Source organism: Protomyctophum parallelum, assembly GCF_964188405.1.
Source record: "Protomyctophum parallelum genome assembly, chromosome: 10".
Lineage (NCBI taxonomy): Eukaryota > Metazoa > Chordata > Actinopteri > Myctophiformes > Myctophidae > Protomyctophum > Protomyctophum parallelum.
Window position 1 is genome coordinate 51,515,806 of NC_139704.1, and position 23,563 is coordinate 51,539,368.

Below are 23,563 nucleotides of genomic sequence, written 5' to 3' on the forward strand. Positions count from 1 at the left end.
GGCCAGAGTCACAAGTGACTCTTAAGTGACTCTTAATTGAATAATTAACAGGCCATCACCAGGTAACGATGATTGACACCTGGCAATCTCCCTACTCAGGTTATAGTTGCCACAGGTGTGTCACTCTGGGTGTGAGAAAACAGTTTGTGTGCTGGCAGCAGCTCTGAAGGACAGTGTCTAGCACTCTGCACTCTTCTCTACCGGTTTGTTTATTTTTAGCTCGAGTTAGAGCATGTTTAGAAACGTATGCACCCCCTGCAGAAGAAGGCCTGCCGTCGAGACTCTTCAAACTCCTCTGTGATAAAATCCAGGGAGGAGAAGTAAACGGAGGAGGTGAATTGCTGCAGGAGGCTTTGCCTCTGTTTGAGTTGACCGAGTGGGACATTAAAACACACTCACAGGTAACCCAGACAAACACTAACATTTGGACAACAAACAATAACATTTGGACGACAAACAATAACATTGGGACAAAAAAAACACTTCATTACCAGCAAGGACAAACAATAACATTGGGACAAAAAAAACACTTCATTACCAGCAAGGACAAACAATAACATTGGGACAAAAAAACATTTCATTACCAGCAAGGACAAACAATAACATTGGGACAAAAAAACATTTCATTACCAGCAAGGACAAACAATAACATTGGGACAAAAAAACATTTCATTACCAGCAAGAGGATCTTTATTTTCTTTGTCATTGACTGAACTCACAAAGACCGGTTTTGTTGGCTTTCCAAGGAGTGGTGAATTTAACCCCATTTGTACACAAAGGTTTCAGTTGAACATTTATTGAATATATCATTTTGGGGGTTTTCATGATTTGTTGCTTTTCCGTTATATGAATATTGAATGCCATTTCCTACTTTTGTTGTTTTATTTTAATGTTGTAACCTAACCCATAACCCCTGGTTTCAATATAAATCCTGTTCTAATCCATCACATTTAAGGGTTCTTTATCTTTTATTGAGTCCTTTGTCAGTTTCCTCGAACCACCTGGCTACATTAAAAAAAGGAGAGGCTAAGTCCTCTCTGGTAGGTACACACCTGCCTGGCACCCCAAGCTACTGAGGAAACCGTTACAAGTTACTGTACAGACCTGGTGATCTGTGTTTTAATGTAGTTACTGTACAGACCTGGTGATCTATGTTTTAATGTAGTTACTGTACAGACCTGGTGATCTATGTTTTAATGTAGTTACTGTACAGACCTGGTGATCTGTGTTTTAATGTAGTTACTGTACAGACCTGGTGATCTATGTTTTAATGTAGTTACTGTACAGACCTGGTGATCTGTGTTTTAATGTAGTTACTGTACATACCTGGTGATCTGTGTTTTAATGTAGTTACTGTACAGACCTGGTGATCTGTGTTTTAATGTAGTTACTGTACAGACCTGGTGATCTATGTTTTAATGTAGTTACTGTACAGACCTGGTGATCTGTGTTTTAATGTAGTTCTAGTTACTGTACAGACCTGGTGATCTGTGTTTTAATGTAGTTACTGTACAGACCTGGTGATCTGTGTTTTAATGTAGTTACTGTACAGACCTGGTGATCTATGTTTTAATGTAGTTACTGTACAGACCTGGTGATCTATGTTTTAATGTAGTTACTGTACATACCTGGTGATCTGTGTTTTAATGTAGTTACTGTACAGACCTGGTGATCTGTGTTTTAATGTAGTTACTGTACAGACCTGGTGATCTGTGTTTTAATGTAGTTACTGTACAGACCTGGTGATCTGTGTTTTAATGTAGTTACTGTACAGACCTGGTGATCTGTGTTTTAATGTAGTTACTGTACAGACCTGGTGATCTGTGTTTTAATGTAGTTACTGTACAGACCTGGTGATCTGTGTTTTAATGTAGTTACTGTACATACCTGGTGATCTGTGTTTTAATGTAGTTACTGTACAGACCTGGTGATCTATGTTTTAATGTAGTTACTGTACAGACCTGGTGATCTGTGTTTTAATGTAGTTACTGTACAGACCTGGTGATCTGTGTTTAATGTAGTTACTGTACAGACCTGGTGATCTGTGTTTTAATGTAGTTACTGTACAGACCTGGTGATCTGTGTTTTAATGTAGTTACTGTACAGACCTGGTGATCTGTCTTTTAATGTAGTTACTGTACAGACCTGGTGATCTGTGTTTTAATGTAGTTACTGTACAGACCTGGTGATCTGTGTTTTAATGTAGTTACTGTACAGACCTGGTGATCTGTGTTTTAATGTAGTTACTGTACAGACCTGGTGATCTGTGTTTTAATGTAGTTACTGTACAGACCTGCTGATCTATGTTTTAATGTAGTTACTGTACAGACCTGGTGATCTGTGTTTTAATGTTAGTTACTGTACAGACCTGCTGATCTATGTTTTAATGTAGTTACTGTACAGACCTGCTGATCTGTGTTTTAATGTAGTTACTGTACAGACCTGGTGATCTGTGTTTTAATGTAGTTACTGTACAGACCTGGTGATCTGTGTTTTAATGTAGTTACTGTACAGACCTGGTGATCTGTGTTTTAATGTAGTTACTGTACAGACCTGGTGATCTGTGTTTTAATGTAGTTACTGTACAGACCTGGTGATCTGTGTTTTAATGTAGTTACTGTACAGACCTGGTGATCTGTGTTTTAATGTAGTTACTGTACAGACCTGGTGATCTATGTTTTAATGTAGTTACTGTACAGACCTGGTGATCTGTGTTTTAATGTTAGTTACTGTACAGACCTGGTGATCTATGTTTTAATGTAGTTACTGTACAGACCTGGTGATCTGTGTTTTAATGTAGTTACTGTACAGACCTGGTGATCTGTGTTTTAATGTAGTTACTGTCCCGGAATCTAATATTTTCACCTTTATTGCTGCCTACTTAATTGATTTGTTCAATCGTGCACAATTTAGGTAATTATATCAGACCTAAGGCCCCTGGGAAGGCCTATAACATCTAAATAGTTTCTATTAGGCGAATTACTCAGAAATATATATACTGTTGCTAAAGCTTGAAACTGTTATTCCAGTGTTTGTTTAAATAATCCAAACCAATGTCTTTTACATTATTTATTACACATAATCAAAGTACAGATTGGTGGTATTTACAAATGGATTCAGTTTGCCTGTTGGCCTAATCTCTAGATTGCGAGAATAGCAAGATTAAACAAGACAGTAATAATTAAATCAGATCAGTGGATATCAGATAGTTATCAGATAGTGATCAGATAGTTATCAGTTAGTTTTCAGATAGTCAGATAGTCAGATAGTCAGGTAATTAAAACCTGTATGGAAACAAAGAAACACAAATAGTACATTATGTTTACAGCTGTTTAACTGGTATACTATATGCGATGATACATTGTTATTACAGAAATAGAATGAACATACCGTTAGTCCATTTAGATGTTAGATCGTGTGTTTACACGGCTCAATTCTTAGTTGCAAGGCCTATCTAAAGCTTGGTCTCAATCACTAGGATGTCTACTCAGTAGGTTGTTTTTAAGAAAAGAGAGAGAGAACAGTTCTTTCTTGCTGTTTCACCCAGAGAGGCGGACCTGACCTACCCAGGGGGTCGGTTGGTGGCCAGCTAAAATGGGGAACTCCCTGCTCCATAGGGTGCCATGCAATTCCATGCATACAACATATAGCAAAAGCATTAAATGGTATGAATAACTCCACAGTTACTGTACAGACCTGGTGATCTGTGTTTTAATGTAGTTACTGTACAGACCTGGTGATCTGTGTTTTAATGTAGTTACTGTACAGACCTGGTGATCTGTGTTTTAATGTTAGTTACTGTACAGACCTGGTGATCTGTGTTTAATGTAGTTACTGTACAGACCTGGTGATCTATGTTTAATGTAGTTACTGTACAGACCTGGTGATCTGTGTTTTAATGTAGTTACTGTACAGACCTGGTGATCTATGTTTTAATGTAGTTACTGTACAGACCTGGTGATCTATGTTTTAATGTAGTTACTGTACAGACCTGGTGATCTGTGTTTTAATGTTAGTTACTGTACAGACCTGGTGATCTGTGTTTTAATGTAGTTACTGTACAGACCTGGTGATCTGTTTTAATGTTAGTTACTGTACAGACCTGGTGATCTGTGTTTTAATGTAGTTACTGTACAGACCTGGTGATCTGTGTTTTAATGTAGTTACTGTACAGACCTGGTGATCTGTGTTTTAATGTTAGTTACTGTACAGACCTGGTGATCTGTGTTTTAATGTAGTTACTGTACAGACCTGGTGATCTATGTTTTAATGTAGTTACTGTACAGACCTGGTGATCTGTGTTTTAATGTAGTTACTGTACAGACCTGGTGATCTGTGTTTTAATGTAGTTACTGTACAGACCTGGTGATCTGTGTTTTAATGTAGTTACTGTACAGACCTGGTGATCTATGTTTTAATGTAGTTACTATACAGACCTGGTGATCTATGTTTTAATGTAGTTACTGTACAGACCTGGTGATCTATGTTTTAATGTAGTTACTGTACAGACCTGGTGATCTATGTTTTAATGTAGTTACTGTACAGACCTGGTGATCTATGTTTTAATGTAGTTACTGTACATACCTGGTGATCTGTGTTTTAATGTAGTTATAGTTACTGTACAGACCTGGTGATCTATGTTTTAATGTAGTTACTGTACAGACCTGGTGATCTGTGTTTTAATGTAGTTACTGTACAGACCTGGTGATCTATGTTTTAATGTAGTTACTGTACAGACCTGGTGATCTGTGTTTTAATGTAGTTACTGTACAGACCTGGTGATCTATGTTTTAATGTAGTTACTGTACAGACCTGGTGATCTGTGTTTTAATGTAGTTACTGTACAGACCTGGTGATCTGTGTTTTAATGTAGTTACTGTACATACCTGGTGATTTGTGTTTTAATGTAGTTACTGTACAGACCTGGTGATCTGTGTTTTAATGTAGTTACTGTACAGACCTGGTGATCTGTGTTCGGTAGTGTCATATCTCTAATATGTATGGCATGGTCTAGTACAGTTGGGTTCGGTAGTGTCATATCTCTAATATGTATGGCATGGTGTAGTACAGTTGGGTTTGGTAGTGTCATATCCCTAATATGTATGGCATGGTGTAGTACAGTTGGGTTCAGTATAGTGTCATATCTCTAATATGTATGGCATGGTGTAGTACAGTTGGGTTTGGTAGTGTCATATCTCTAACATGTATGGCATGGTGTAGTACAGTTGGGTTTGGTAGTGTCATATCTCTAATATGTATGGCATGGTGTAGTACAGTTGGGTTCAGTATAGTGTCATATCCCTAATATGTATGGCATGGTGTAGTACAGTTGGGTTTGGTAGTGTCATATCTCTAATATGTATGGCATGGTGTAGTACAGTTGGGTTCAGTATAGTGTCATATCCCTAATATGTATGGCATGGTGTAGTACAGTTGGGTTCAGTATAGTGTCATATCCCTAATATGTATGGCATGGTGTAGTACAGTTGGGTTTGGTAGTGTCATATCTCTAATATGTATGGCATGGTGTAGTACAGTTGGGTTCAGTATAGTGTCATATCTCTAATATGTATGGCATGGTGTAGTACAGTTGGGTTCGGTAGTGTCATATCTCTAATATGTATGGCATGGTGTAGTACAGTTGGGTTCAGTATAGTGTCATATCTCTAATATGTATGGCATGGTGTAGTACAGTTGGGTTCAATATAGTGTCATATCTCTAATATGTATGGCATGGTGTAGTACAGTTGGGTTCGGTAGTGTCATATTAATATGTATGGCATGGTGTAGTACAGTTGGGTTCAGTATAGTGTCATATCCCTAATATGTATGGCATGGTGTAGTACAGTTGGGTTCGGTAGTGTCATATCCCTAATATGTATGGCATGGTGTAGTACAGTTGGGTTCAGTATAGTGTCATATCTCTAATATGTATGGCATGGTGTAGTACAGTTGGGTTCGGTAGTGTCATATCTCTAATATGTATGGCATGGTGTAGTACAGTTGGGTTCAGTATAGTGTCATATCTCTAATATGTATGGCATGGTGTAGTACAGTTGGGTTCAATATAGTGTCATATCTCTAATATGTATGGCATGGTGTAGTACAGTTGGGTTCGGTAGTGTCATATTAATATGTATGGCATGGTGTAGTACAGTTGGGTTCAGTATAGTGTCATATCCCTAATATGTATGGCATGGTGTAGTACAGTTGGGTTCGGTAGTGTCATATCCCTAATATGTATGGCATGGTGTAGTACAGTTGGGTTCAGTATAGTGTCATATCCCTAATATGTATGGCATGGTGTAGTACAGTTGGGTTCAGTATAGTGTCATATCTCTAATATGTATGGCATGGTGTAGTACAGTTGGGTTCAGTATAGTGTCATATCTCTAATATGTATGGCATGGTGTAGTACAGTTGGGTTCAGTATAGTGTCATATCTCTAATATGTATGGCATGGTGTAGTACAGTTGGGTTTGGGTTTTGCACCCCAGCCTACTGACATGAAATATGCTGAGCCGTGCATCGGACGGTTATTCTCTTGAAACCACAAGGTTTCATGGAAATCATAAACCTACATGTCTTATTTCTTTACACGACTAACAGTAATAAAACAGGGGAGTAAATGCTGTCACTCAGCCACACATCATTATGACATCAGAGTATCAGATGTAATTGTGAAAGTACAACAGAGGTTAAAGTTTTATGAAGAAATGAGCTGGCGTTTCCTTTTCTGTTTCTTTATTTCCCTTTCTTATTTTCCAAGGGTAGTTAGCTGAGCACTGACTGAGCACACATGGTGCTGTGTCTGTACTTAGCTGAGCACACATGGTGCTGTGTCTGTACTTAGCTGAGCACACATGGTGCTGTGTCTGTACTTAGCTGAGCACACATGGTGCTGTGTCTGTACTTAGCTGAGCACACATGGTGCTGTGTCTGTAGTTAGCTGAGCACACATGGTGCTGTGTCAGCGTGCACGCACGCTTTCATGGAAATCATACATTTCTTATCGCTTCACCCATTCAAGACGGGGGAACCACTTTTGGTGTTCTAAGCATCATGTTATACTTTAGCTATTGAAAAATAGCAGATCTACAAGCTCATAGCGCGGCACCGAGTGCCGCGTTATGAGCTTGTAGATCTGCTATTTTTGAAAAAAACGTGAAAATATTTGCTTCTCCCCGTGTCCCCTAGGGTAGGTACCCTCACATGTTCTCCTCGTGTCCCCTAGGGTAGGTACCCTCACATGTTCTCCCCGTGTCCCCTAGGGTAGGTACCCTCACATGTTCTCCCTGTGTCCCCCTAGGGTAGGTACCCTCACATGTTCTCCCCGTGTCCCCTAGGGTAGGTATACCCTCACATGTTCTCCCCGTGTCCCCTAGGGTAGGTACCCTCACATGTTCTCCCCGTGTCCCCTAGGGTAGGTACCCTCACATGTTCTCCCCGTGTCCCCTAGGGTAGGTACCCTCACATGTTCTCCCCGTGTCCCCTATAGGGTAGGTACCCTCACATGTTCTCCCCGTGTCCCCTAGGGTAGGTATACCCTCACAAATAAAAAGAAAGAAATGGCTTTATATATGTTTGAAAGTGAAATCTCCCTACAAGTATAAATTTGACTGAGCAGCATGAGCAGCACATGCCTGTACTTGGACTCAATGAGCAGCACATGCCTGTACTTGGACTCAAGTGGGCTTGTGTTACCGATAACCACAGCAAGGCAGACGGCTGCCTACTTTCACTTTCGGTTGTGTGTGTGTGTGGGGGGGGGTTGTTTCTGGGAAATGGCCTGATCTGCTGTAAAGCACGTGTTTATACAGTACCACCCTTAGGTAGGACACAGACACACTAGAGTTCTCATTTTCTGCCCGAACCCGACCCGGCCCGGCCCGGCCCGACATTTTAGGGCCGGGCCGGGCCCAAAGAATATGCTAATTAGACGGGCCGGGCCGGGCCTCGGGCTCTGTGATTTTCCGTGATTTTTTATTTTTCTTCTTTTTTCAAAAATGTTATTATAATAAAAATAGCAATTCTGTTATTTGTGTAATGTGTAGGCTATATAGCCTACAAGTATGTATTTATTATGAAGAGGCTGCGCTATGGCGATTCACTTTGACAGGAGGAAGACGGAGGAGTGGAGGCAGGGGGCTTGGAATGGATTACTGACTGCAGGCAGAGAGAAGTGAACGGTGGGGTGGTTGTTTAATGTTTATACCGTTGGCTGGCCTCTGTTTTGCGGCGCACCAAATGAGCTTCTGCTTCAGTTCATAATGCTAAATGTTTTATAAATCAATCGGATTATCAAACGATAGACTGCAACATGACAAAAACAGTTGCACTGAGCCATCTCGTTAAACCCAGCTGGCTGCGATGAATAACCTAATCATTAGACCTAACGTCATATAGTCACCAACCGATCCATATAATTCTGTAGTGTATGATCTGACCACGCAATGTTACAGTCCACTGCAGGCTACAGGCTATTTGATTTACAAAATGATTAGTATTATAATGTTACAGTCCACTGCAGGCTACAGGCTATTTGATTTACAAAATGATTAGTATTATAATGTTACAGTCCACTGCAGGCTACAGGCTATTTGATTTACAAAATGATTAGTATTATAATGTTACAGTCCACTGCAGGCTACAGGCTATTTGATTTACAAAATGATTAGTATTATAACCGCCGTCCCTCAGTGCGGCAGCGGCGCACCTCGTTATATGTGTCAGATTTAAAATAACAGAGCTGTCTCTAAGCTCTAAGCTCGAGACACGCCATGAGCGGGTGCATGGATATATATGTACAGTAGGCTATGTTTGTTCTTTTGGACACCGGACGGGGACGATACTTGGTCTTGGACATAGCTTCACTTCAGAGGAAACGGGGAGCTACTCACCAGTCACCACCACTGGAAATGGAATCCATTAGAATGATATGGAAATGGTAGGCTACATTAACAGTCTAACGTGAGCTACATAAATCCTTTATTTCGCCGATAAGTCCATTGAATTCCGTTCTCAACTTCTCACTCTCACACAGACACACACTGACAGAAAAAAAAGAACGCCACTTTATTGCATGGCCAGCGCAGCGTGTGTCTGTGTGTCAGTGGTTCACTGACGGCGCATGCTGCTGCGCTGGCCATGCATTAAAGTGGCGTTCTTTTTTTTCTTTGTCGGGCTTTATAGGGCTTCGGGCCTAACATTATGGTATTTTTTAGGGCCGGGCCGGGCTTCGGGCTGACCCAGTTAGGGCCGGGCCGGGCCGGGCTTCAAATTTCGGGCCCGATGAGAACTCTAGGACACACACACACACACACACACACACACACCTCCTTTCTGCAGCGACAATGCAAACATTCTACATTTTTACAATAGAAGTCTTTTTGACTGGAGGATAGAGGCACAGTAACCCTGATTATGTAACACCACTGTCTTTGAAACATGTAACTGTAAAGTACAGAAATAAACAATTCATTCATTCATTCATTTGATTCTCAAGAGGCCTGGGGGTGTTCTTCTTCTTCTATCAAACTAATACACAATATTGCTAACTATGCAATAACAGTAATTCTAACAGTATAAGACTGTGACTGTGGGTGTACTGGTCAGCTCCCATGCGTGCGTGCGTGCATAAATGCACAAAATGATTTCTGTTTTGAGAAACTTCTTCTGCCCCTAATACCTACACGCAGCGTCATTTACTTATGACACTTTACAAAGTTTACAGTATGGTAGACGGTCATGCCAAATAGCCCTGAAACCAGTCTTACTGCAATAGGCCAAAGGGTGGCGCTATAGCATGTTTTTTTTAAATTAAACCTTTGAACAGGCAGAACCTCATTTGGTCAAAATTCATGGCACTTGTTGGTGTTCCTTGACTCATGGGGAACACATCTGTCACTTTGACCAGTAAGAGGGGCGACTGTGGCTCAGGAGGTAGAGCGGGTCGTCCAATGATCCGTGGGTCGGCGGTTCGAATCCCGGCTCCTCCTCCTGTCTACATGTCGAAGTGTCCTTGGGCAAGACACTGAACCCCAGATTGCTCCTGATGTGCTGGTTGGTGCCTTGCATGGCTTCTGCCACAATCGGTGTGTGAATGTGTGTGTGAATGGGTGAATGTAATGCACAATCTATGTAAAGGTGTGTGAATGGGTGAATGTAATGCACAATCTATGTAAAGGTGTATGAATGGGTGAATGTAATGCACAATCTATGTAAAGGTGTGTGAATGGGTGAATGTAATGCACAATCTATGTAAAGGTGTGTGAATGGGTGAATGTAATGCACAATCTATGTAAAGGTGTGTGAATGGGTGAATGTAATGCACAGTCTATGTAAAGGTGTGTGAATGGGTGAATGTAATGCACAATCTATGTAAAGGTGTGTGAATGGGTGAATGTAATGCACAATCTATGTAAAGGTGTGTGAATGGGTGAATGTAATGCACAATCTATGTAAAGGTGTGTGAATGGGTGAATGTAATGCACAATCTATGTAAAGGTGTGTGAATGGGTGAATGTAATGCACAGTCTATGTAAAGGTGTGTGAATGGGTGAATGTAATGCACAATCTATGTAAAGGTGTGTGAATGGGTGAATGTAATGCACAATCTATGTAAAGGTGTGTGAATGGGTGAATGTAATGCACAATCTATGTAAAGGTGTGTGAATTGGTGAATGTAATGCACAATCTATGTAAAGGTGTGTGAATGGGTGAATGTAATGCACAATCTATGTAAAGGTGTGTGAATGGGTGAATGTAATGCACAATCTATGTAAAGGTGTGTGAATGGGTGAATGTAATGCACAGGCTATGTAAAGGTGTGTGAATGGGTGAATGTAATGCACAATCTATGTAAAGGTGTGTGAATGGGTGAATGTAATGCACAATCTATGTAAAGGTGTGTGAATGGGTGAATGTAATGCACAATCTATGTAAAGGTGTGTGAATGGGTGAATGTAATGCACAATCTATGTAAAGTTGTGTGAATGGGTGAATGTAATGCACAATCTATGTAAAGGTGTGTGAATGGGTGAATGTAATGCACAGTCTATGTAAAGGTGTGTGAATGGGTGAATGTAATGCACCATCTATGTAAAGGTGTGTGAATGGGTGAATGTAATGCACAATCTATGTAAAGGTGTGTGAATGGGTGAATGTAATGCACAGTCTATGTAAAGGTGTGTGAATGGGTGAATGTAATGCACAGTCTATGTAAAGGTGTGTGAATGGGTGAATGTAATGCACAGTCTATGTAAAGGTGTGTGAATGGGTGAATGTAATGCACAATCTATGTAAAGGTGTGTGAATGGGTGAATGTAATGCACAGTCTATGTAAAGGTGTGTGAATGGGTGAATGTAATGCACAGTCTATGTAAAGGTGTGTGAATGGGTGAATGTAATGCACAATCTATGTAAAGGTGTGTGAATGGGTGAATGTAATGCACAATCTATGTAAAGGTGTGTGAATGGGTGAATGTAATGCACAATCTATGTAAAGGTGTGTGAATGGGTGAATGTAATGCACAGTCTATGTAAAGGTGTGTGAATGGGTGAATGTAATGCACAATCTATGTAAAGGTGTGTGAATGGGTGAATGTAATGCACAGTCTATGTAAAGGTGTGTGAATGGGTGAATGTAATGCACAGTCTATGTAAAGGTGTGTGAATGGGTGAATGTAATGCACAATCTATGTAAAGGTGTGTGAATGGGTGAATGTAATGCACAGTCTATGTAAAGGTGTGTGAATGGGTGAATGTAATGCACAGTCTATGTAAAGGTGTGTGAATGGGTGAATGTAATGCACAATCTATGTAAAGGTGTGTGAATGGGTGAATGTAATGCACAATCTATGTAAAGGTGTGTGAATGGGTGAATGTAATGCACAATCTATGTAAAGGTGTGTGAATGGGTGAATGTAATGCACAGTCTATGTAAAGGTGTGTGAATGGGTGAATGTAATGCACAGTCTATGTAAAGGTGTGTGAATGGGTGAATGTAATGCACAATCTATGTAAAGGTGTGTGAATGGGTGAATGTAATGCACAATCTATGTAAAGGTGTGTGAATGGGTGAATGTAATGCACAATCTATGTAAAGGTGTGTGAATGGGTGAATGTAATGCACAATCTATGTAAAGGTGTGTGAATGGGTGAATGTAATGCACAATCTATGTAAAGGTGTGAATGGGTGAATGTAATGCACAATCTATGTAAAGGTGTGTGAATGGGTGAATGTAATGCACAATCTATGTAAAGGTGTGTGAATGGGTGAATGTAATGCACAATCTATGTAAAGGTGTGTGAATGGGTGAATGTAATGCACAATCTATGTAAAGGTGTGAATGGGTGAATGTAATGCACAATCTATGTAAAGGTGTGTGAATGGGTGAATGTAATGCACAGTCTATGTAAAGCGCCTTGGATAAAGGCTCTATATAAAAAATGCACCATTTAAGATCCACCCTCAGATTTTCCGCCACTTTGAGCAGATTAAAAACACTTATACCTGATTTTCTTCCTGGATCTTTGAGATATTTGCGTGAAACGTTGTACACACAATCTATGGACCATTATCTGAAATCCCAGTTGAAGAGAAGTTTGTACGTTAAAAAGATTACAGCAAAACACACTGTAGTATATATAATGACATGCCCAAAATGAGTACATACTGTACACGTGTTACCAAAACACTGAATGATGTTACAGTTAACAATGGAATAACTGACAAGGTCATGGGTTCAAATCCGGGTACCGACAACTCAGCTCGTCCATTTAGTGTGTAAGTGATGAGGGAATGGCCATCAAGGTGTAAACTTATCCATTTAGTGTGTACTGATGAGGGAATGGCCATCAAGGTGTAAACTTATCCATTTAGTGTGTACTGATGAGGGAATGACCATCAAGGTGTAAACTTATCCATTTAGTGTGTACTGATGAGGGAATGACCATCAAGGTGTAAACATATCCATTTAGTGTGTACTGATGAGGGAATGGCCATCAAGGTGTACACTTATCCATTTAGTGTGTACTGATGAGGGAATGACCATCAAGGTGTAAACTTATCCATTTAGTGTGTAAGTGATGAGGGAATGGCCATCAAGGTGTAAACTTATCCATTTAGTGTGTACTGATGAGGGAATGGCCATCAAGATGTAAACCTATCCATTGAACTTTATCACATTATACACAGTTTAACCCATTTTAGGACGATTCTACCAATGTCATTAAATCCTGACCGTTTTCTGAAAAAGCTCCTGTTTCTATGTTAGTGGTTCTCAACCTGTTGGAGCCCAGAATTATCTGCATTTGGCCGCCGACCCCCATCTGAAAATATGTTGTTCCAGGGACCCCCCCCCCCCCCCCCTGAAGCAAAGATTTGAGTTAAAAACCTTCACTATGAAAGAATAATGTATTCGAAGATTTGCGCCATATTTTCAAGATTTTTCAAAAATAGCTAAAGTATAACGTAATGCATAAAACACCAAAAGGAGTTCCCGGATGTGTTAAGAATACCAAAACAAAACATTTAAAAACAGTCCTGTTTTCTTTCTCAAAGCTGTCGATGCTGAAGCTGAGAGAAGATGAGAAGAGCTTCAGACACAATATTCACCAGGTCAGAACTTCAATGTTACACAAGTTAATTAACACCTTAATCGCCCAGGGTTATTTAATCCATTAAATCAGAGCGCCCAGGAAATTGTGTTTGCTGTCATGATTTTGTCACGACAAGAGTTGTCTTTGTCCGCGGCGTAAAACGTCTTTAAATAAAGAGTTGTCTTTGTCCGCGGCGTAAAAACGTCTTTAAATAAAGAGTTGTCTTTGTCCGCAGCGTAAAAACGTCTTTAAATAAAGAGTTGTCTTTGTCCGCGGCGTAAAAACGTCTTTAAATAAAGAGTTGTCTTTGTCCGCGGTGTAAAAACGTCTTTAAATAAAGAGTTGTCTTTGTCCGCGGCGTAAAAACGTCTTTAAATAAAGAGTTGTCTTTGTCTGCGGCGTAAAAAAGTCTTTAAATAAAGAGTTGTCTTTGTCTGCGGCGTAAAAACGTCTTTAAATAAAGAGTTGTCTTTGTCCGCGGCGTAAACGTCTTTAAATAAAGAGTTGTCTTTGTCCGCGGCGTAAAAACGTCTTTAAATAAAGAGTTGTCTTTGTCCGCGGCGTAAACGTCTTTAAATAAAGAGTTGTCTTTGTCTGCGGCGTAAAAAAGTCTTTAAATAAAGAGTTGTCTTTGTCCGCGGCGTAAAAACGTCTTTAAATAAAGAGTTGTCTTTGTCCGCGGTGTAAACGTCTTTAAATAAATAAAGAGTTGTCTTTGTCCGCGGTGTAAAAACGTCTTTAAATAAAGAGTTGTCTTTGTCCGCTGTTTTCTTTCTCAAAGCTGTCGATGCTGAAGCTGAGAGATGACAACTAGCTGGAGAACATGAGAAGAGCTTCAGACACAATATCCACCAGGTCAGAACTTCATTGTTACACAAGTTAATTAACACCTTAATCGCCCAGGGTTATTTAATCCATTAAATCAGAGCGCCCAGGAAATTGTGTTTGCTGTCATGATTTTGTCACGACAAGAGTTGTCTTTGTCCGCGGCGTAAAAACGTCTTTAAATAAAGAGTTGTCTTTGTCCGCGGCGTAAAAACGTCTTTAAATAAAGAGTTGTCTTTGTCCGCGGCGTAAAAACGTCTTTAAATAAAGAGTTGTCTTTGTCCGCGGCGTAAAAACGTCTTTAAATAAAGAGTTGTCTTTGTCCGCGGCGTAAAAACGTCTTTAAATAAAGAGTTGTCTTTGTCCGCGGCGTTTAAACGTCTTTAAATAAAGAGTTGTCTTTGTCCGCGGCGTAAAAACGTCTTTAAATAAAGAGTTGTCTTTGTCCGCGGCGTAAACGTCTTTAAATAAAGAGTTGTCTTTGTCCGCGGCGTAAAAACGTCTTTAAATAAAGAGTTGTCTTTGTCCGCGGCGTAAAAACGTCTTTAAATAAAGAGTTGTCTTTGTCCGCGGCGTAAAAACGTCTTTAAATAAAGAGTTGTCTTTGTCCGCGGCGTAAACGTCTTTAAATAAAGAGTTGTCTTTGTCCGCGGCGTAAAAACGTCTTTAAATAAAGAGTTGTCTTTGTCCGCGGCGTAAACGTCTTTAAATAAAGAGTTGTCTTTGTCCGCGGCGTAAAAACGTCTTTAAATAAAGAGTTGTCTTTGTCTGCGGCGTAAAAAAGTCTTTAAATAAAGAGTTGTCTTTGTCTGCGGCGTAAAAACGTCTTTAAATAAAGAGTTGTCTTTGTCCGCGGCGTAAACGTCTTTAAATAAAGAGTTGTCTTTGTCCGCGGCGTAAAAACGTCTTTAAATAAAGAGTTGTCTTTGTCTGCGGCGTAAAAAAGTCTTTAAATAAAGAGTTGTCTTTGTCCGCGGCGTAAAAACGTCTTTAAATAAAGAGTTGTCTTTGTCCGCGGTGTAAACGTCTTTAAATAAAGAGTTGTCTTTGTCCGCGGTGTAAACGTCTTTAAATAAAGAGTTGTCTTTGTCCGCGGCGTAAAAACGTCTTTAAATAAAGAGTTGTCTTTGTCCGCGGCGTAAAAACGTCTTTAAATAAAGAGTTGTCTTTGTCCGCGGCGTAAAAACGTCTTTAAATAAAGAGTTGTCTTTGTCCACGGCGTAAAAACGTCTTTAAATAAAGAGTTGTCTTTGTCCGCGGCGTAAAAACGTCTTTAAATAAAGAGTTGTCTTTGTCCGCGGCATAAAAATGTCTTTAAATAAAGAGTTGTCTTTGTCCGCGGCGTAAAAACGTCTTTAAATAAAGAGTTGTCTTTGTCCGCGGCGTAAAAACGTCTTTAAATAAAGAGTTGTCTTTGTCCGCGGCGTAAAAACGTCTTTAAATAAAGAGTTGTCTTTGTCCGCGGCGTAAAAACGTCTTTAAATAAAGAGTTGTCTTTGTCCGCGGCGTAAAAACGTCTTTAAATAAAGAGTTGTCTGCGGCGTAAAAACGTCTTTCTCTATGTTGTCTTACACAATAAAGTTACAGATGTTTCTGTAAGACAGACTGTCTGCTATGTTGTCTTACACAATAAAGTTACAGATGTTTCTGTAAGTAAGACTGTCTGCCATGTTGTCTTACACAATAAAGTTACAGATGTTTCTGTAAGACAGACTGTCTGCTATGTTGTCTTACACAATAAAGTTACAGATGTTTCTGCAAATCATTCACACGTGGAATGTTTTCAATTTTCTTAGAAAGCTGGTCCTGGAAGCTCAGAGAAGGAGGATGGAAAAGAAGACAAGTCTTCAAAGACCAGCAGCACTAATCCTGGTACAAGTGAGACAGGTACAATTATTCATAATTTCAATACTTGAATATTTTAACTGACTGTACTCTTTAAATCCAGAATATATTTGCGTTTGCTTTTTGCAATGACTTTCGGGAAAACATTTGCAATCACAACATACTGTAACTTTAACTATTATAGCATTAAGATGCTTACTATAGGTTTAACCTTGTTTAATCATTATTGATTCAAACAGATTCCACCATTAAAGAGAAGGTCAAGAACAAGGACGGTGTAAGTTATCTCTATTTTTTTTTAAGTTAAGTGCATTTGTTTTCTAGAACTGTTTGCATCACATCTGATTGATTTAAATGTAGAGTGAGTGATAGTTTTTGGTTAAACAGAGACATGGAGACTCCTGTTACTGAACAAACAGAGACATGGAGACTCCTGTTACTGAACAGAGACATGGAGACTCCTGTTACTGAACAGAGACATGGAGACTCCTGCTACTGAACACTACCTTTAACATCATATATGTTCATGTATTAACTTTGTTTTCCATGTGTTTTATTGTTCTATTTAAAGGTTGGCAAAGTACACAAACCTGCGAAGAATTCAGAGAAGATCATCCCAGCAGAGCAACTTGGTGAAGTCAATGAACTGTTTTCTAGACTTAACCTCAAACACCACTATAAGGATAAGTTGACCACTGCTGACTTTCTGAAAATTCAACCCGCTATGAAGACGCATGATGAAATAACAGAGAAAGACGTAGCTCACACGTTCCTTCAGAAGTTGCTGATGCTAGACCACAGAGCCAGGTACATCCCAGTAGCAGTGGGCAGTACCGAGGACAAGCATTCAGCAACCACTGAAGTCGCTGATGACGTTGACACAGAAGACAGCGACTGTGATGACATATTCAGCTCCAATGTAGACACGAGCCACAGCCTGAAGCAGAGCCACGTCCATCCGATGGACGTTCAGATGGCTGTGTTTCACTGCTCGGATAGCTTCCTCAGGCAGAACATGATTACTAAACTAGCCCAGTGTCAGTATGCCTTACCGTTGCTAGTGCCAGACCCGTTCACAGGGGATATCGAGTGTCCTTTATGGACTTTTAGGCAACTCAGAAAAGCCTGGAAGGTGACTGATAAATCAGGTGCCACCACAAGTAAGAACATGCCCATCTGTCAAGCTGAGACACCCATGGTGTCATTTTTCCGTCTTGGCTCCGACACCTTGACGTCATCTAAATCTCAGCTGATGAATAGCATAGTCAATGACCGTCACAGCACGTTCTTTCATAGGCACTGTCCAGGCGCCACCAAATCTCACTGCCTGATCGATGGTATGGCAGAGATTGCCTGGTATTGCCCTGCTGGAAAAGCCAATGATGCTTTCTCTGACTGTGTTGCGTTCTGTAACCTTCATGGAGATGCTGTATTACACGAAGAACAGCGTGAGCTACTGATCAACAAGGCTTCAGTCAACGTTGTCCTTGTACCTACTCTGGGAAAAGGAGACAAAGGTAGGAAAGTTCTGTCAGACCTTCGCAAGCGTCCAACACATCTCATTTGTCTCCTAACTGACGACGACTCTGCTACAGCTGAGATAGGATCAGGGAAATATAAAATGGGTCTGAAGGGTAGAAGTCAGTCGGATGTGGCTACAGAATTGAAAACAATACTCAGAAAGATTTTGTCAACACCACATGCATCCTTCCAGCTTGATACCATGGCAAGTGTCTCTGGAATCAGAACAGATGAAGCTGAACCCGATTGCCAAAGAGGGAAATCTGCTGCTGTGCAGATTCTGACATTGCTTCAAGGAAAGAAGCTTTCAGAGATCAAAGACACATTTCTGCCATGCCAAGGCGAAATGTGGCATGAGTGGTGCAAACTCAATAAGGATCTATACCGGCTGCAAGGAGACGAGAAGGAGAAAGACAAATCTAAAAAAGAAAGGGGAATGGAGCAAAAACGAAGTGAACAACGAGACAAATCCTCCAGTGAGCTGATGAAGCTGTTTGTTCAAAACCTGCAGTCTCTGAAAGGGGATGAAAAACGTTACTTCCTGAAATGGATTGGAATCTTACTGGATACCTTCTCAACAGATGATCTTTATCAAATCAACCAGGAATATGATGCAAAGTGGTCAGCGGTCTTGGCTTTGAAAAAGAAGCGTGACAAACCAGATCAGCTGAAGGAGAAGAAAAAGGAGTTGGAAGACATTTCCGAGAAACTGTATTCAGCGACAGTTGGATTTGAGCACATCCTGAGGGAACTGGGTCAAATGTACGAAGCTCATGCATCTCCAAAGAAAGAAGGACACTCTGAATACCCTAAGCTGGCTGCAGAGCTCATGATTGCAGGACATCCAATGGAGCTGATGGACGGAGATGCAGCTCACGTGCCTTTAACGTGGATCACCAGTGTTCTAGACGAGGTCGTCAAGACACTGGGAGACAAGAGGGTTTTTGTCTTGTCAGTTTTAGGCATCCAGAGCAGCGGCAAATCCACCATGCTGAACGCAATGTTTGGACTGCAGTTTGCGGTGAGCGCCGGCCGGTGCACCAGAGGAGCCTTCATGCAGCTGGTGAAAGTGTCAGAGGAGAAACGGGTCTTCCAGTTCGACTACGTCCTGGTCGTGGACACTGAAGGACTGCGAGCTCTCGAGCTGGCGGGGAAGAATACGTATCACCATGACAACGAACTGGCAACGTTTGTCATTGGCCTGGGAAATATGACTCTGATCAACATCTTTGGAGAGAATACGTCTGACATGCAAGACATTCTTCACATTGCCGTTCAGGCCTTCATGAGGATGAAGCAGGTTAAGATGACTCCAAATTGTATGTTTGTTCATCAGAATGTCACAGATATCGAGGCTGGTAACAAAAACAAGGAGGGGAAGAGACGACTACAAGAAGATCTTGATGAGATGACCAAGCTAGCTGCCAAGGAGGAAGTGGTCAATGCAGAGTTCTTCAGTGATATCATTGCATTTGATGTGGAAACCGATGTGAAATACTTTGCCCAGCTGTGGGAAGGCAGTCCACCCATGGCTCGTCCAAACCCGGGCTACAGTGAGAGCATCCAAGAGCTGAAGGACGTGATCCTCTCTAAAGCAAAAGAGTCTTGTGGAATTCCACTGTCAGAATTCAAATACACCATCGGAGACCTCTGGAATGCCCTGCTGAAAGAAAACTTTGTGTTCAGTTTCAAAAACACACGGGAAATTTCAGTGTACAGAACACTTGAAGAGGAGTATGGGAAGTGGACCTTTGCTTTGAGGCAAGCCATGTTGATCACTGAAAACCAACTGCACACCTGGATCGATAACGGAAAGACCATTGACAAGATTCAAGATGAGCTCGTCAAAGGAATGAACAAGACTCTCGAAGAGGTGGTACAGAACATGAAGAAGCACTTTGATGCCGTTAAAGATAAAGACGCACTGCTTCAGTGGAGAGGACGATTTGAAACCAAAATCAAAGAGTTCCATGATGACCTGGTGAAAGGATCCAAACAGAAGCTCCAGGAGATTATTCAGCAGAGAGATGCTCGGAAGAAGCTGGATGATAAGAAGACGGTGTACGAGAACAAGCTTCTACAGAAGAGCAAAGAGCTCGCAGGCGAGTTAAAAGGCGAAGAACTGGAGCGAGAAAAGGCGTTTGATGCTCTTTGGAAAGGTTGGGTTACTGAATTCACTGCTGATATTCCTTCCATAAAAGAGATCAACATTCAAGAGGATGTAGATTCTATCCTTCAGGAGATGGGCATTGAGCACTATCATGAACACAGAAGCTGTGGCAATTACAAAAACCTATCAAATCTAGGGAATTATTCCGTTTATGTAAGCCCCAAAGGCATGTTCTCTAAAGGGTTGAACCGGATTGGGATTAGTGCAGACCTACTTCCTTATCAAAAGGCTAGAACCTTCATCCGCAATGTTGTGGATCAATCCGTTGCCTTGATTGAGAGCAAACCTGTTGGAACCAGAGGCTACAACAGCAGTTACTTGCAAGAAGTAGCAACGAAGGTCATAAACCAGGTGAAAGAGTTTGATTCAGACAAGACATACGCCCTTAAACCGGCGTTTAAAGTTGACCTTTTACTTCATGCGTTTCAAGCTGCAGAGAGTTGTCTTTCCAAGTCTCACAAAGAATTCAAGAACAACAATGATCCACTCACTTATTTGGAAAACAAAAAGGAGCAATACTACAAGGCGTTCAGAGGCTATTGTGAAGGAAACTCTTCTGCCGCTGTGCTCGGTGAGCTGCTCTGTAGCAAACTGAAGGAGTCTGCCACTCAGTCTGTCTATGACAAGACCGCCCTTCGCTTGGCTGGAGAGATGAAGAGTAGTCTCCCTCCCTTCAGCGGGAACAGGGTGAACTTGGAGAGACACGTTTTAGGATCACTGGCGGAGCGAGCTGACTTTGACAGTTACATGCACTACATCACAAGTCCAAGGAAACACGTGGAGACATTTATAAAAGAAGAGGTGAAGGAATACATCGCCACCAATCACGACAAGGTACTCGGTATCATGCAGAATCACGTGGAGGACGTGTGCCAGCTTCTTGATCAAGCCGTGCATGACGCGACAGAGAAAGTCACCACGCTGAGCGGAGACACCGAAATGTGGCTGGAGGTGTTTTCCAGTCTGTTAAAAGACGATCTAAGATTTGACACAAACTGCTACGAAAACCTCAATGACATACACCAATTCGATTTTCTTAAAGATGAGATCAAGAAAGGTCTGCGTTCCATGATGGTGGATCTAAACAGCCTCTCGATCAACACGGAGGATGTCCGTGTGAGACCGGATCAAATTCTAATCGACCATTTGTGCAAGTGTTGCTGGGCACAGTGTCCGTTCTGTCACGCCATTTGCACCAACACCCTTGAGGATCACAGTCCCGACGATCACAACGTGCGTTTTCATCGCTCGCCAGGAATTTGCGGATGGTCCCTTAAAGACGAACCCATACTTTGTGTTACTTTCTGCACGACAGAGGTTGGAGGTGATGATGGTTTCAACGTCTCAAAAACGGAGAGCTTTCCATACAAGGAGTATCGAAAAGCTGGTCCAGAGTATGCCAACTGGAAGATCACGCCTGATGAATCAAAATTGCCATACTGGAAGTGGTTTGTGTGTGAATTTCAAGAGGAACTGGAGAAGAATTATGGCAAAAAGTTTGCGAGCAGCGAAACGATTCCACAAGAATGGAGAGAGATCACCCGAGAGGAAGCTATTGAAAGCTTGGAGGAGATGTAATCTGTAGTCTGTAGTCTGTGACTTGAAACATTCACAACCCTCTTCAAAGTGACACAATCCGATACCATCGTTTGATGACTCTTAACACTTGAATGTCTTTGAGGTCTTTCTGACCTAAGATTTTTAAGTTGATTATCTTTATCTTATCTTTATCTTTATCTTATCTTTGTGCATGAAGCTCTCAGAAGGTTCCCCTTCCATGACCTTTCGTAAATATTCGATTCAAATCAACTCTGTTTTTTCTGAAACATTTTCTAAATAGGAATTTAGGCATCTTTGCACGTTTGTTTTCGGTCAAACTGACCCCTCAACCCCTTCCTCCCCCCACGGGAGTGGACAGCCCATTGTCCAATTTAAAAGACATTGTCTCTAACATTGTCTCTACCCCGCTGGGGGAGGTCAAAGCCTCTGGAGACAGTAGCCAATAACATTGTCTCTACCCCACTGGGGGAGGTCACAGCCTCTGGAGACAGTAGCCAATAACATTGTCTCTACCCCACTGGGGGAGGTCACAGCCTCTGGAGACAGTAGCCAATAACATTGTCTCTACCTCACTGGGGGAGGTCAAAGCCTCTGGAGACAGTAGCCAATAACATTGTCTCTACCCCACTGGGGGAGGTCAAAGCCTCTGGAGACAGTAGCCAATAACATTGTCTCTACCTCGCTGGGGGAGGTCAACGCCTCTGGAGACAGTAGCCAATAACATTGTCTCTATCTCACTGGGGGAGGTCAAAGCCTCTGGAGACGGTAGCCAATAACATTGTCTCTACCTCACTGGGGGAGGTCACAGCCTCTGGAGACAGTAGCCAATAACATTGTCTCTACCCCACTGGGGGAGGTCAAAGCCTCTGGAGACGGTAGCCAATAACATTGTCTCTACCTCACTGGGGGAGGTCACAGCCTCTGGAGACAGTAGCCAATAACATTGTCTCTACCTCACTGGGGGAGGTCACAGTCTCTGGAGACAGTAGCCAATAACATTGTCTCTACCCCACTGGGGGAGGTCAAAGCCTCTGGAGACGGTAGCCAATAACATTGTCTCTACCTCACTGGGGGAGGTCACAGCCTCTGGAGACAGTAGCCAATAACATTGTCTCTACCTCACTGGGGGAGGTCAAAGTCTCTGGAGACAGTAGCCAATAACATTGTCTCTACCTCACTGGGGGAGGTCAAAGTCTCTGGAGACAGTAGCCAATAACATTGTCTCTACCTCACTGGGGGAGGTCAAAGTCTCTGGAGACAGTAGCCAATAACATTGCATGAACAAAGGTATTTTTTACCTGAAGTCCTGGCCTTACTTCAGACATGCGAGTGTTAAAGAAAACTAACAGCTAAATATGCACAAAACAACAGATTAGCTTTATTATGGATATCAATGAACCTAGACAGTCAGTAGTTGGATTTGCGTCCAGCAGGTGGCAGCCATACTTCTCTCTTTCCAATTTCACGCATGCGCACACCACTCGTGCTCATGACGGATACATGATACCCACGGACATTCCTGATTGTAGGAGTGGTTGCACCACTCAAAAACAAATACATCTGTGGCGTAGTAGTGAGCACAAGTACTTTGATGCTGATTAGACTTAACCTGACTCCGCCAGAGGGTGGCAGCACTGATTAGACTTAACCTGACTCCGCCAGAGGGTGGCAGCACTGATTAGTCCTAGCCAGACACACAGACTCACTCACAGACCTATAGATGGCCCCATGTGGGTTTTATTATGAAAATGTATTAGAAGGCTTGGTTAACTTTAGTTTTTAGGTTAACTTTAGTTTTAGGTTAACTTTAGTTTTTAAAGGCAACTGAGATTCCCAAATCTTACAACACATTCTGTTGTATAATATGGAGAACTAAACGTTGATACCACTGATTCTACATTTATGTAGAATACAGACTAGAGTTTCTGAATATTACGAATGGATAGAAGCAAATTAATTTCATTCTGGAATATGTACTTTCTCCTTTATTTCATCATGATAAAGTGAACATTTAACTGACACATGAACTAAAACCAATCA

At 41.4% G+C, this 23,563-nt stretch overlaps 1 protein-coding gene across 1 annotated transcript; it reads left to right on the top strand.

Moving 5' to 3' along the window:
- Positions 1 to 16,986: 16,986 nt before the first annotated feature.
- On the top strand, positions 16,987 to 21,541 carry LOC310865909 (interferon-induced very large GTPase 1-like; the record flags this gene model as incomplete). Its single annotated transcript, XM_083775111.1, has 1 exon — positions 16,987 to 21,541. The coding sequence occupies exon 1, from the start codon at positions 16,997 to 16,999 to the stop codon at positions 21,539 to 21,541; it is 4,545 nt and encodes a 1,514-aa protein (XP_083631237.1). The 5' UTR covers positions 16,987 to 16,996.
- Between the last annotated feature and the right edge of the window lie 2,022 nt (positions 21,542 to 23,563).